The following is a 13,695-nucleotide window of genomic DNA, read 5'->3' as shown; positions in this document are numbered from 1 at the left end:
CAGGGGAAGCCATTCTTCACAGGTTTCAGAGCTGTTTATGAGCTACAACAAAGATGTTTGATTGGGTTTGAGTCTGGAGACTGGTTAGGCCACCCCAGGACCTTGAAATACTTCTTACTGAGCCTTAGTTGCCCTGGCTATGTGTGTCAGGTCATTGTCATGCTAGAAGACCCAGCAATGACCCATCTTCAATGTTCTTACTGAGGAAGGAGGTTGTTGGGCAAAATCTCGCAATACATGGCCCCATGCATTCTCTCTTCAATAAAGTGCAGTTGTACTGTCCCTGTTGCAGCAAGGCATCCCCAAAATATGTTTTAAACGCCATGCTTCATGGTTGAGATGGTGTTTTTGGAGTTGTACTCCTCCTCCTTCCTCCAAACACAGTGATTGGAGTGACACCAAAAAGTTCTACCTAGGTCTCATCTGACCACATGACCTTCTCCTATGCCTCCTCTGGATCATCCAGCTAGTCATTGGTGAACTTCAAACAGGCCTGGACATGTGTTGGCGTGAGTAGGGGGACCTTGCGTGCCCTGCAGGATTTTAATCCGTAATGGCGTAGTGTGTTACTAATGGTAATCCTGGAGACTGTGGTCCCAGCTCTCTTCAGGTCATTGACCAGGTCCTCCCATGTCGTTCTGGGCTGATTCCTGACCTTTCTCAGAATCCTCCTTACCCTATGAGGGTAATGAAAATTTGTGACCTGCCCAATAGTGGTAGGCTGATTTTGAGGAAGATTCCTGCCCAAAAAACTCTGTGTGTACTCAGCCTTAGTCTCGGTGTACTCTGTAATTGCTATAGGTTGGTTCATGGTCTGGATGTATTCTGTAGTTACTATAGGTTGGTCCTCCATACAGTAACTCTATTCTAGCTGTCTCAATACTGACCTGACTAGAATGGAGTTGCTGCAGATAGGTTCATGGTCTCGGTATATGCTGTACAGGTTGGTCATTTAAAAAAAATAAAAAATTTATTGAAATAAAACTATCCACACAATCATTATTAACCATTTCATTTATTTATAAAACACCTCCACTGGTTATCAACGTAGTCAAACCAAGCCAAATGCAAGCTAGAGCTAAAGCGGGGCTCACACGTGCTCCAGGTTCTACTTTGTTTAGGTCTGTGGGGGGACCTGAACAATGAAGAGCCACAGCCCCCTTAGCTGCCAGCAGAACCCCAAAGACCCCCTGCACCTCCTTATATGGCCGCAGAACCCCAAAGACTCCCGTGCACCTCCTTATATACCAGCAGAACCCCAAAGACCCCCTACACCTCCTTATATGCCAGCAGAACCCCAAAGACCTCCTGCATCTCCTTATATGGCTGCAGAACCCCAAAGACCCCCTGCACCTCCTTAGATGCCAGCAGAACCCCAAAGACCCCCTGCACCTCCTTAGATGCCAGCAGAACCCCAAAGACCCCCTGCACCTCCTTAGATGCCAGCAGAACCCCAAAGACCCCCTGCACCTCCTTAGATGCCAGCAGAACCCCAAAGACCCCCTGCACCTCCTTAGATGCCAGCAGAACCCCAAAGACCCCCTGCACCTCCTTAGATGCCAGCAGAACCCCAAAGACCCCCTGCACCTCCTTAGATGCCAGCAGAACCCCAAAGACCCCCTGCACCTCCTTAGATGCCAGCAGAACCCCAAAGACCCCCTGCACCTCCTTAGATGCCAGCAGAACCCCAAAGACCCCCTGCACCTCCTTATATACCAGCAGACCCCCTGCACCTCCTTAGATGCCAGCAGAACCCCAAAGACCCCCTTCACCTCCTTAGATGTCAGCAGAACCCCAAAGACCCCCTGCTCCCTTAGATGCCAGCAGAACCCCAAAGGACCCTGTCTCCTTCGATTATAAGGACTCCTATACAGGGCCGGCGTCAGCGCACGGCATAGTCGGGCAAGTGCCGGGGCCCACAGAGCCTCTGGGGGCCCCCCGGCACTTGCCTGTCACGATTTCAGCTCATCGGCGTCCGTCCGCCGATGAGCTGAATACGTAGGCGATTAAAGCAGTAGCTGTGAGTTCAGCTCCTGCTTTAAAGCTCCGCCCCGGCTTGCGTGTGTAAGCGCGATGACGTCATCACATCGCGCCTACACACGCAAGCCGGGCCGCAGCTAAGCAGGAGCTGAGGTCACAGCTCCTGCTTTAATCGCGTATGTGACTGGAGTGAGAGAGCGGAGAGAGGAGCGTCGGGGGAACGATGGAAGGTGAGTGTGTTTGTTTTGTATTAAATATAAAGGTGGAACATAATGAAGGGGGCCCATGAAACTGGGGGGCAAATGAAGGGGAGGGGGGGAACAGCATGACACTGGGGAAGATGAAGGGGGTGGGGAGAGAACGGCATGAAACTGGGGACAGAGATGGAGGGGGCCCAATGAAACTGAGGGGGCAAATGAAGGGGAGGGGTGGAACAGCATGACACTGGGGCAGAGACGGGGGACATGAAACTGTGGGCAGATGAAGGGGGAGAACGTGATGAAACTGGGGACAGAGATGGGGCCACACGGTAGCTCAGTGGTTAGCACTGCAGCCTTGCAGCGCTGGAGTCCTGGTGTTCAAATCCCGCCATGGGCAAAAAACCATCTGCAAGGAGTTTGTATGTTCTCCCCGTGTTTGCATGGATTTCCATCCCATATTCCAAAAAAAGACATACTGATAGGGAAAAATGTACATTGTGAGCTCTATGTGGGGCTCACAATCTACATTTAAAAAAAAAAAAAAAAAAGAAACTGGGGACAGAGATGGAGGGGGGGACATGAAACTGGGGACAGAGGAAGGATGTGTATGAAACTGGGGGAGAGATGGAGGGGGGCACATAATTTACGGGTGACTGTAGGAGGATTATACTGTGTGGGAGCACATGATAAATGAATGAGAATGGGTGGACTCAACAAAAGTGGGTGGAGCCAAATGTGCCGCGGCGCACATTTTGCCCCTCTTTCTACTCTTTAAAAATTGGGAGGTAAGGCGTTGGTGACGCCACACTCCTGCATGACGTCACTCGCTTCATCTGCGACGCACGGTGTCTCGACTCCCCCGCCTCCTTTACAAGGGGGCCCACTGAGGCTCTGTCGCCCAAGGGCCCATAAAAACCTGGAGCCGGCCCTGCTCCTATACCACCCTAAACATCAATGCAATCCCCCAGCCCCTGCAGGATACAGTCCCATGTGAATATATCACTCCCTCCCCTCAGCCTCCACAAACATTCAGCCCATACAAACCAATCCTATCACAAAACAATCCTCACTGCTTTCTGTTCTCCATGTACTCGGCTCCCGCTTCCGCTATACAGCTGAGAGCAGTAACGGAAGAGACCCCGCCCTCCTTGGAGAGAGCCCGCCCCTTGCTGTGACATCACCGCTACCAGGAGCACCTCCACTCTAGTGACGCCCCCTCTGCTATCCGTGTGACGTTTACCACATGATTCCACTCTACGCCTGCGCATTCCATTCCGGTAACTCCCGCACTGCTGCTTACACTGAACTGAACACGCGCGCCATCTGCTGGTCGCTACATCTCTCACTCCTGCCGATTGCCAACCACACGTCTTCTATGGTTGGCGGCATTTGTTGACGTTAGGCGCTGTGTTTCATTACGTCATATTAGAGCGTCTTTCGTGCAGTTGAACATGGCGATTTGCAGCTTTTTTATGCAGGGTCGCTGCAAGTTTGGAGACAAGTGTTGGAATGAACATCCTAGAGATGGACGACACCAAGGGCATAACCGGTACCAAAGCCACGCCTCTGGTATGTTTTCTCAGTCAGGCCGCATAAGAGATCATCAGGGCTCGTCCATGTCAGTACAGTACAGAAGCAGCTATATACAGACCACCAGTGCTACTGCATATTATAGACAGAAGACTTGTATACGCAGAGAGGAGTATAGAGGTGTGTATATGTAGTGTTGTGTAGGGAGAGAACTACAACTCCCAGCATAGTGTGAGTAAGGAAAGAATGACTACACCCACATCATCTCACTAAAGCCACGTTCACACCTGTCCTGAGGGTCCGGTGAAAAATCCCAGAAGAAAAAGTCCAAATGTGGTTTCAGGAGAAAAAAAAAGGGCACTCGATGGACCCCAATACAATATAGTCAGCGGGGTCCCTCAGGATCTGGGGGTCTGTCCTTAGATGGGCTGCTTTTCCATTCTTCTGGTCTTGCCCTGGATCAGAACGGACCTCCCAACATACATATGAACATGGCATGAGAAGGGACGTGTAAGGCTGATTCACACCTGCGCTTGATTTCCATTTGGGGATTCCATTTCCCATTCTGCTTGAAAAATCCATTTTTCGGCAGACCCCATTATAGTTTTTTTAAGCGGATTGAGTTTCTGTTTTTTGGGTCCCCAAGTGCAGGTATGAACCTATTTATATTCTAGTTGCAGAGGTACAGCCCCTCCACGGTATAGTGGTGGAACTGAGGTATTGCAGCTCTGCTGCCTGACCACAGATGTAGTTTCCAGCAGGGGATCTGGGTGTCTGACCCCATAGTTCAAAGAATGACCTATCCTGTATGAGAAATGCATTTGGGGCCAGAAACCCTCTTTAGGTGTTGTATCACAAAAAAAAGACTATCTTATCTTCAAGTTCAACTTCAGAGTCTTTATACTTAAGGTGACCTAATACAAAGATTTAAAGGGGTTGTCTAGAAATTGATGCAACCCATTGGGTGTCTTGGGGAGGTGCAAAATAAATTAAAAAAAACCCCATACTGATCTGTACCTGGCACTATGCTGTCTGCCGCCGTTGCGTGTTCAGTTTTGTGCCGTTGGCGCTGTGTCAGTAGTCATGAGTCTTATGTGATCACTGTGGCCCCCGAGACCACGGATTGATCTCAGCAGTCATGTGAGGCTCTGGACTTCCAGCAACGTGGTACCAGGTGCCATTGCTACTCCATGGGTTGCTTCAATCCCTGGAAACCCCTTTATAACATGTCCCCCCCCCCATGAGCACAAGTTAAAGTTTTTGAAAATATAACTTATTAAAAATTCTGGAGAGTTGTAAAGATTTTTTTTAACCACCTTTAGTATCAGCAGTTTTTTTCTGTCTTGACCAGTTACCAATGGCTACAAATGAGTGCAGGAACTCTCTTTGGTCTGTGACTTATCCGAAACCCAGCCATGATTTCCTTATTTTGGACACGCTATCGGGCAAGGACACTACTTACATGAGAAGATAATCTGGCCTCAATAAAGGAATTATGGCTGCGTTTCTGGCAAGTCCTAGACCATAGAATTTTCCTAGAATCCTGGTCGTATCCACTGGCAACCTGCATACTATGGTTAGGAAGGTGGGAGGACCCCTTTAACAGTGGAATTTTCAATTTGCTTCAAAGCTGCATCCTCAAATTGGAATTCATCTGGACAGCGATATGTACAGCCTTCTAATTTTTCCAAAAATTTGACGTGGACCAACAAGGACAATGATAGACGTTCTTATGAATCTGGATCTACTGATAATCGAAACAGAAGCTCCAAATCAAATGCACCTTCAGGATTCTTCTCGGCACAGAACAGATTTGGTGCACTGGCTAACCAGGAGCATGCCAGAGACAGCGGTCAAGACAAGGAAGGAAGCCCCCTGTAAGTACGCTTTGCATGTAAGCATTGTATGATATGTATGCATGACTTTTCCTTATGGGTGCAGCAGGAAGGGGCCAATAAGTGAGGCCACTCTACAGGGACACTAAGGTTCTACTCGGACTGTGGAGATGGGAAGATGCCATGGGAACTGCTCCAGTAACAGTATACCTTGACGATTGGGAAAGCGCCCAACATATAAGATTTTTCACACCTTATCATTAATCTAGGGGAACATGCAGACTTCCAGTTGGGCATTGCTGCACCACGTGAATGCATATTAATTTCCATACATAGTTATTTGCAACAAATGAATTCTCTTTTCTAGAAGTGATATCGTGCAGGATTTGGAGACATGGGAATCTTCCGGACAGTGGCTGCTGTCAGTTTATTGTTACCTGAAGGATCAGCGGCACTTATCAGGTAATGATTACACTATTGCATATATATATATATATATATATATATATATATATATATATATATATATATTATTATATTGTTCTGTTGTGCACAAGGGGCGAGTATATAAATGTATAGTAGTAACCTGAGTGTCCTGTCATACTTATTTCATACTTCATTTCCTCACAGGTTTTTCTGACATCTCGCCTGAAGAGTTGCGCTTGGAATTTTACACGTCTCATAAAGAAGGCCATTTACAAAACTATGTAATTTTTTTCATTGTTTTTATTGTTAATGTAAAGCATATATGGCCAATGTCAGGCTATGGTCACACTACTAAATTGTTTGTGGATTCCCTCCACCATCCACTTGGAAAACTCAGAGACCAAAGTCCTGCAAACGGGACTTTTCTCTTTGTATTTTTCAGGTGGAAACCGTTATAGTTCTATGGAGTCTGTGGGTTTCAACAAGTAATGGGGCCCAAAGCAAACCTAAAGAATGGAAACCCCATTGCTAGTGTGGACCTAGCGTAATAGCATCATAGTTCTTAAAAAGGAGTGTCCCTTCAGTGACCTTACCATAAAACAAACTAAAAACCAACAGAAGGGACCTTTCACCTTGTTCTTTCCATCCCCCGTCATTGACATGAATGGAAAGTGTTCAGTCTATTTCAATCATTCTGTCAGATTCATAGTCTATTGTTCTGATCCTCCCTTGCAGAAAAATGAAATGTAAAACTGTAGCGTGAACCTATCCTAATGTAACAGATTAAGCAATTCTCAATTTAAGGTAATGGCATAGTCACTAGAATAGTTTTTTGCAATGTGTTTTACGTCCACCATTCAATAGACTGGGGAGGGATTTTTTTAAGACTGATGTTTTTTAGTCACTACCTCCTCAATAGGTGCAGGACATGCCAGAATTACTATAAGGCTGCAGCCTCTTAATTCCTGCACTTGTAGGTGCGCCTGACCGAAGCTATACCAGTCACGAACTGGCGTAGATTTCTGGTACAACTCGCGCCAGTTACCTGATGTGAGTTGTAGTGTATCTGATGGACCGGGCGCTTTCCCAGCCCATGTAGATTCTCGCCCTGCTCCACCCACCATCTAAAAAAATCTAAAGTGGTGAGTGGGGCACAGGAGCTTGGATGTGTCATTGTATGCCAAGTTGAAGCGTATTTTTGATCACTGTCTAGATGCAGCTCAGATATTATATATTGGCACAAGGGTTATCAAGACTGATATACTAAACTGATTTTATTAAATCCCCCTCCAATAAATTTATAGCAGATTTAGCCAAGTCCCCTGCATTAACAGTAGGATGTGTTGATTTCCTGCAGCTACCACTAGAGGGAGCTCTTAGGAGGTCACAGATATTCAAAGAATCCTTGTAAAGAGAAACTTTATGTATTAGCAATTCCCTTCCATATGCTGACATGCAAGATTGTTAATAAAATGCTTTCAGTTGTATATCTTAAATGTATTAGTAAAGATGTTTGTAGCTGATGGTTTGCTGTGTCTTCATCAGGTGAATTCAGTACAACAGCTGGTCAACCAGTGGAAACAAAGAGTACATGAGATTAAGAACTGGAACCAATCTATCTCTGCACTGGTAAAATAGCTTTTTATTCTTGTAATGTAATATTCCAGAAAGGAAGATATTTTATATTGGATTGCAGTGTTACTAAGGTTAAAGGACAGTTACTTGGATTGGTCATTAATATCCGATCAAATGATTGAAGAGGTGACTGCAACACCAGGAAACCGCACAGTATACATAGCTGTGTTATTTCCTGGTGCTGCTGTGATCTGCTCAATCCATTGACCAGTGGTGATGCAGTGCTCCTTGGGATGAGGGCCCGCCCCCAGTGCACCATTTATCTTCTTTTCATAAAACTTCAGAGTTGTTCTTCCCCCAAATCAACAAAAATGTCATATATAATTAGTATGATGTTTTGCGCTGTAATGTGCCCTGCAACAAGATGGCGGCTGTATAAATGCTTGATAGATTAGGTCCCACTGACCCTGTAACTGCCTTAAAAGAAAATGAGAGTTATGGGATTGACATTGAGCAGTGAAGTACACTGTTTCTGTGACTTGTGCGATGTGGAAACTTCTTAGTGGTTTTCCCTTACTGCCATTCACGTCTATGGGAGATACAGAAACAGAATTGGGGTGCATTCACACTACGGATACACTGACTGATTCTGAACATTAAAACACGTTCATAATCAGCCCGTATAAAGCAGATCCCATTCATTTCAATGGGAGCCGGCATACGAGCACTCTCCATTGAAATGAATGGGCTGCTTTTTTCTCTACCAGCGCTCCCATTGAAGTGAATGGGAAGCGCTCGCGTGTACGGCTCGCCGTGTGAAGGGGCCCGGCGCTCGGCTCATTCCAAGCCATACACGCGAGCGCTTCCCATTCACTTCAATGGGAGCGCTGGTAGAGAAAAAAGCAGCCCATTCATTTCAATGGGGAGTGCTCGTATGCCGGCTCTCATTGAAATTAATGGGTACTGCTTTATACGCGCTGATTCTGAACGTGTTTTAACGTTCAGAATCAGTCAGCGTATCAGTAGTATGAATGCATCCTTACAGTGAGCTCGGCTCTTTCTGAGAACCCGACCACCGCGGACAGCCTGGATTTAAGTGTTGGTAGCACTGGGTGAGGTGAGACTGGGGGACAACCGTTCTACAGATAGGTCTTACCTCTGAGTTCCTTTCCTATCAGCCATTTATTGTATACCTGTGGTTATCCCATAAATTTGGTACTATCCATGTTCAGGTTGCACTTTTGTTTAATATCCACCCATAGTTACTGTACCTGCAGCACTGACTCTGAACTGTAATACCGGCCCCTCTGACCAGGTAGTAATATCAGTAACCAAAACTAAAAACAGTGATATCTCTGGGCTGAACTAAGCACGCTGTTAGCTTTTCAATGGTATGTAACATACCATATTGTAGAGGACATGCAAGGTCGTCTTTAAGCTAACCTAAGTGGTTTTCCTAATGCATTGCTTTATCTACCTTGCTCCATTTGTCAGATATAGCTGAATACACCTCCTTAGTGTCTATAGCTTGTTGACTGTTTCCTGTGCTAGCTATCTTGTTGGACCAGGTCACGGCAGGTTCTGTTCCTATGTCTAGTGTCTTCTCCTGTTACTGTCAGCTAATGGAGCAAAATGCACTGAGCTCCAGTGCTCTAGGGCCTAGAACAGAGCTTGATCAGTGCCTCTGTTATCTCTGTGTAAAAATCCTGAGATAAGTGTTCAGCAAGCTGCTAGTCTGTACAACACACAGGCCAAGTCCACCCACTTGTAACTGACACCAGGAAGTGGAGGGGAGAGGAGACAGGAGAGCAGGTGAAACCTTTAATAGGGTTAGCCAGGCCTTTTTTTTTGGTCTGTCCTCAGGATAGGTCAGAAATATATGATTGATAGGTGACCAACACCCAGCCCCCTGGACTGATCAGATGTATACAGCCATATCCGGTGCCCATTCTGTACCCAATACTGTTTCGGAAGCAGAAAGCTCTTCACTGCATCTCAGCACTCGTTAGCGTCAGCGGGATCTGAGCTGCAGTGAAGGTGCTGGGCCGCCATACAATGGACAGAGCTTTCTGTTTCTGGCCCCATATTGTATACAGGACGGACTCCAGATGTGGCTCAATACATCTGATTGGGCCAGGTGTCAACCCAATATCGATCATATATTTCTTAGAATAAGCACAGACAACCCCCTTTAATCACAGGCCTGTTGTTTTTCCATGAAATAGGATCCAACATTTCATACTTCAGTGGTTGAATAGTTCTTCTATACTAGTGCTGTGTAGGACAAGGACATGACTGTACTGGTGTGTAGTTTATTGTTTATGCTTAAAATTGAATAAAGTCTTGTTCTTGTATTCTTTTTAGCTTAATCAACTCACCAAACCATCTACTGCCACAGCACCTACTGGGTTTGGGGGTACGCAGCCGTCTGGATCATTTGGGGGAGCGCAGCCATCTGGATCATTTGGAACTGTACAACCATCTGGATCATTTGGGGGTACACAGCAGCCTGCATCCTTTGGAGGTACACAGCCATCTGGTTTTGGGTCCTCAGGTAAGTTTTTGTGGTAGACATACTAATAATAGCTCTAGACTTAGGAGATTGCTCATCTTAATTGGATGAACTCTGCCCTTTGGGACCAGATGATTCTATGTTTGTTTTTTTACAGATTCTTGAAATTGACATGTAAGATATATAGAGATACTATTTTAAAATAGTATGCCGAGATACAAGATACAGTCTCTGCTTCCTTTTAGGGCTGATGGCTCCACCTAGTCAGTGATAGGATTCTGCATCTAGCACATACTCTCTAAAAGCAGTGGAGCAGTGTTGGATTATCCATCTGCCATCTTTACTTACACATGGCAGCTTTGGGGTTTTTTCTAGAATATTGTGCACTCACATGTCTGGTCTTATTAGACTTAATAGAAAAACAGACTATTAAAAAGACTGTCATGTTCTATATTTGTCCAGTTTGATGGATCAAATAGAAATCAAGGGGTCTGTTTTTAATAGACATAAAGATCATTGTGTTGGGTCAAAAAAGACCAATGGAATTCATCCAGGTGTTTTGAGCTGTGCGTTAAAAACTCCTGCAAAAAAGGTGACCCATTGCTGTAAAAAACACACGGAAAGGATTCCAAACAGCCATTAGAAATGGACCATTTTGATTATATATATATGGGGTTGCTAGGTGGGGTGGCATAGACACACAAGTCCAGTTTCTTTTAGTCCAACACAAAGGTAGAGTTTATTTTCACTCAAAAAGGTAGTGCAGCAACAAAAGGAAACAATACAAAAATAAATACCTGCCCGGCTGGGCTCTAACTAAACGTACAATAGTAGAAATAGGGATACAGTATTGGTCCTGTATACGTGAAGTCAGGGTCTCAACCCTCAACTTGTATTAGATAGAGAGACTTCACAAGTAGTCGTGTTCAAACTTCATATTTTATTTTACGTTTAGTTGAGCAAAACGTTTTTCGGTCAAGAGACCTTCCTCAGACTCTGTGTTGAATGAGGTATGTATATGAATATTCATATACATACCTCATTCAACACAGAGTCTGAGGAAGGTCTCTTGACCGAAAAACGTTTTGCTCAACTAAACGTAGAATAGGTTACCTCACCTAGAATCACAGAAATCCAAAAAGCCAGTAGAATCATTCAGGACACAGCCGCTGAGTCGCTGCCGGAACATCCCCAAAGTGCGGACTGCAGGCTGTCTGCTGAGAACAAACATTCCTGGAGTTTTCTCATCTCACCCACCTGAGTAGTCTGGGGGAGATGTACACCCCAGTTTAACTGAATATAGCCCTTGTGTCATCAATACTCCTCTGAGGTCACCTGCCATAATTTTCACCACCACAGCCCAAAGGAGTCCATAGATCGTAGAACTGCAAGTGCCCTGACCTGTATCTCCACAGCATGGACGATACATAAACGTCAGCAAAGCCCCTGAGAGAAGTTGGGCAGTCAGCAAGACATGGGATATAGTCAGGAGACTATTAAAGGGGTATTCCAGGACTAAGGTATTGATTTATGCTTAGTATAGACCATCACTATTATATTGGTAAAGTCTGGGACCTCCCGACGATCAGCTGTGTAAAGATCTTCGGTGAGCTCTGCTTCTTTTTCTCAGGTCAGTGTCATCACATCACACAATTACATGGCCATGCTGCAGCTCAGTCCCAATCTAATGAATGGGACTGAGCTGTAATATTGAGCTCAGCTATACCGTTAGGTTCACGTTAGCATTGTGCTCTCTATGGTTCAGGAAGAGAAAAGACCTCCACTCTTGGCTTTCACTCAAGAAGCTGCAGTAAAATCCAAAACCAAAAACTTTTTTGCTTTGTGTGGCCTCAGCCTAGCTGACTGTATGATTGATAGGCAGGTTCTTCACAATGCCTTATGACCACATGCCTTGTCCTGCTGTCTGTCCCACTTCACTTCTAACAGTTACAGATTATGCAAGTGATAATCTGAGGTTGAGTTGGATAGTGAGTAACTTGCTCAGATTTGGAAACCCCTTTAAGACATAACATTAATACAAGTCTCCTATCCAAACAGGGGGGAGTGATCACTAAACGCTGAAATATAGTCAGTGGAACTAGGAAGCCAGGCCCTTGTTTCCCCTGCTTGTCTTTTCAGGCACTGTCTATTTAGCCCATTAGTCCGTGGCCACCCACGTGGCTTCTGGAATTGCTCTGTGGACTGAAGCAGAATGGCAGTTTTCTAGCTCCACTTACAATATCTTTTCACAATCCTTGGGAGTCCCAGCGGACGGACCTCACACCCATTTTATACTGATGGCAGATATGACAGCAGTCCTTTATATGGTGCCAAAGCAGAATGGTATCCAAAATTCAGAGCTATAGAAATCTTACCTACAAAGTATGCTATACATCTGTAGTGTTCACCCATGTACTGAACTCCTGCTAGCAGTATCGTCTTCTCAATTGTCATGTTTTGGGGGGTGGGGGGGTTGTTATTTTATTTTATGACTTTTGTTTCCCTTGATGATTTTTTTTTTTTTTTTTTTTTTTTTATGTGTGTGTTGTGTTTATATTCATTTATGATACTGAGATTTCCTTTGTTCCTAGGCACCTCAGCCAACAAAACTGTAACAGCGGCCACCTTCAGTTTTAAGCTAGACTCTAATAGTGCTGCCCCAAATTCTGGGGCCAGCACTGGTTTTCCCACTGCTCCAGCCGCTCCAGCCTTCAATAACAAGCCTTCATTTGGATTTAACAACACGGGCGCTACCTCCGCCGCGTCATTTTCCTTTGCACCAGCCACTACTTCAGATGGAGCTGCCTCTACGTTCTCTGGGTTTGGGTCAGCTTCTTCTAGCATAGGTGCATCTGGTTTTGGTTCATCGGCATCCACTGGTTTTGGAAAAGCCGCAGTGACTGGTGGCTTTGGAAGTAATGTAGGTGCATCATCAACGTTTGGAGGAACCACTAGTACTTCTGGCTTTGGAGCAGGGCCTACAGGAGACAGCAATCTTTCTACACCAGGGACTTTATTTGGCCAAGTAGTAACAGTAAGCGGTGTATCGCAAGCTGTTACTACGTCTTCTGCTGATTTCATGTCATCCGGTGCCTTGTTTACACCTCGAAATGAGCTCTCACAAGAAGATCTTGTACAGTTTGAAGCCAAGATGTTCACAATAGGAAGGGTTCCTTTACTGCCTCCTCCAGTAGATCTCTTAACTCTAAAATAAATCTGAGATAATACTCTTACACACGTGCTGCCTCTGTCATAAATTGTATATAAATATAAATAGATTCACAGAAAGTATTTTGATATTTTCAATATTTGTATCTATTTGAAAGTTTTTATGAAACTCTCTGCTTTTAATAAACTTGTATGTACAGCAATAGTGCAACTAAGTAGTATATTATTGGTATATCGAGGAAGGTGGGTCGGGAATAACCATTTTAGGGTGCGTGGGATTGTTTGATTTATATATGATAAGAAAACATGGCTGACTTCTCTCAAAGAAAATGCTACATCCGGCCACAATGTGTCATGGTGCCTAATGGGGGGAAATTTTGAAATGGAATACCCTCCATAATGCATTCAGTTCTGTGGGAGCTTCCGAACTGTTCTGTTCCAATGACATGGTGGAGGATAGAACTTGGTT

General features: G+C 45.1%; 1 protein-coding gene across 1 annotated transcript; it reads left to right on the top strand.

The window, feature by feature from the left end:
• Positions 1–3,541: 3,541 nt before the first annotated feature.
• NUP42 (nucleoporin 42) lies at positions 3,542–13,336 on the top strand. The gene is made up of 7 exons (XM_075271453.1): positions 3,542–3,749; positions 5,341–5,587; positions 5,913–6,007; positions 6,176–6,252; positions 7,517–7,600; positions 9,911–10,100; positions 12,650–13,336. The coding sequence occupies exons 1-7, from the start codon at positions 3,632–3,634 to the stop codon at positions 13,270–13,272; spliced, it is 1,434 nt and encodes a 477-aa protein (XP_075127554.1). The 5' UTR covers positions 3,542–3,631; the 3' UTR covers positions 13,273–13,336.
• Positions 13,337–13,695: the final 359 nt, after the last annotated feature.

This window comes from Leptodactylus fuscus, chromosome 4 (assembly GCF_031893055.1).
Source record: "Leptodactylus fuscus isolate aLepFus1 chromosome 4, aLepFus1.hap2, whole genome shotgun sequence".
Classification (NCBI taxonomy): domain Eukaryota; kingdom Metazoa; phylum Chordata; class Amphibia; order Anura; family Leptodactylidae; genus Leptodactylus; species Leptodactylus fuscus.
The sequence above is the reverse complement of the archived record's forward strand: the minus strand, read 5'-3'. Positions and strand labels throughout refer to the sequence as shown.

Bases quoted from the DNA above. Each gene is read 5' to 3' on its own strand.
- NUP42 (XM_075271453.1), top strand. From the start codon at position 3,632: ATGGCGATTTGCAGCTTTTTTATGCAGGGTCGCTGCAAGTTTGGAGAC. The intron at 3,750-5,340 runs GTATGTTTTCTC...TTTGCTTCAAAG, and splicing joins GTACCAAAGCCACGCCTCTG to CTGCATCCTCAAATTGGAAT. The intron at 10,101-12,649 runs GTAAGTTTTTGT...CTTTGTTCCTAG, and splicing joins ATCTGGTTTTGGGTCCTCAG to GCACCTCAGCCAACAAAACT.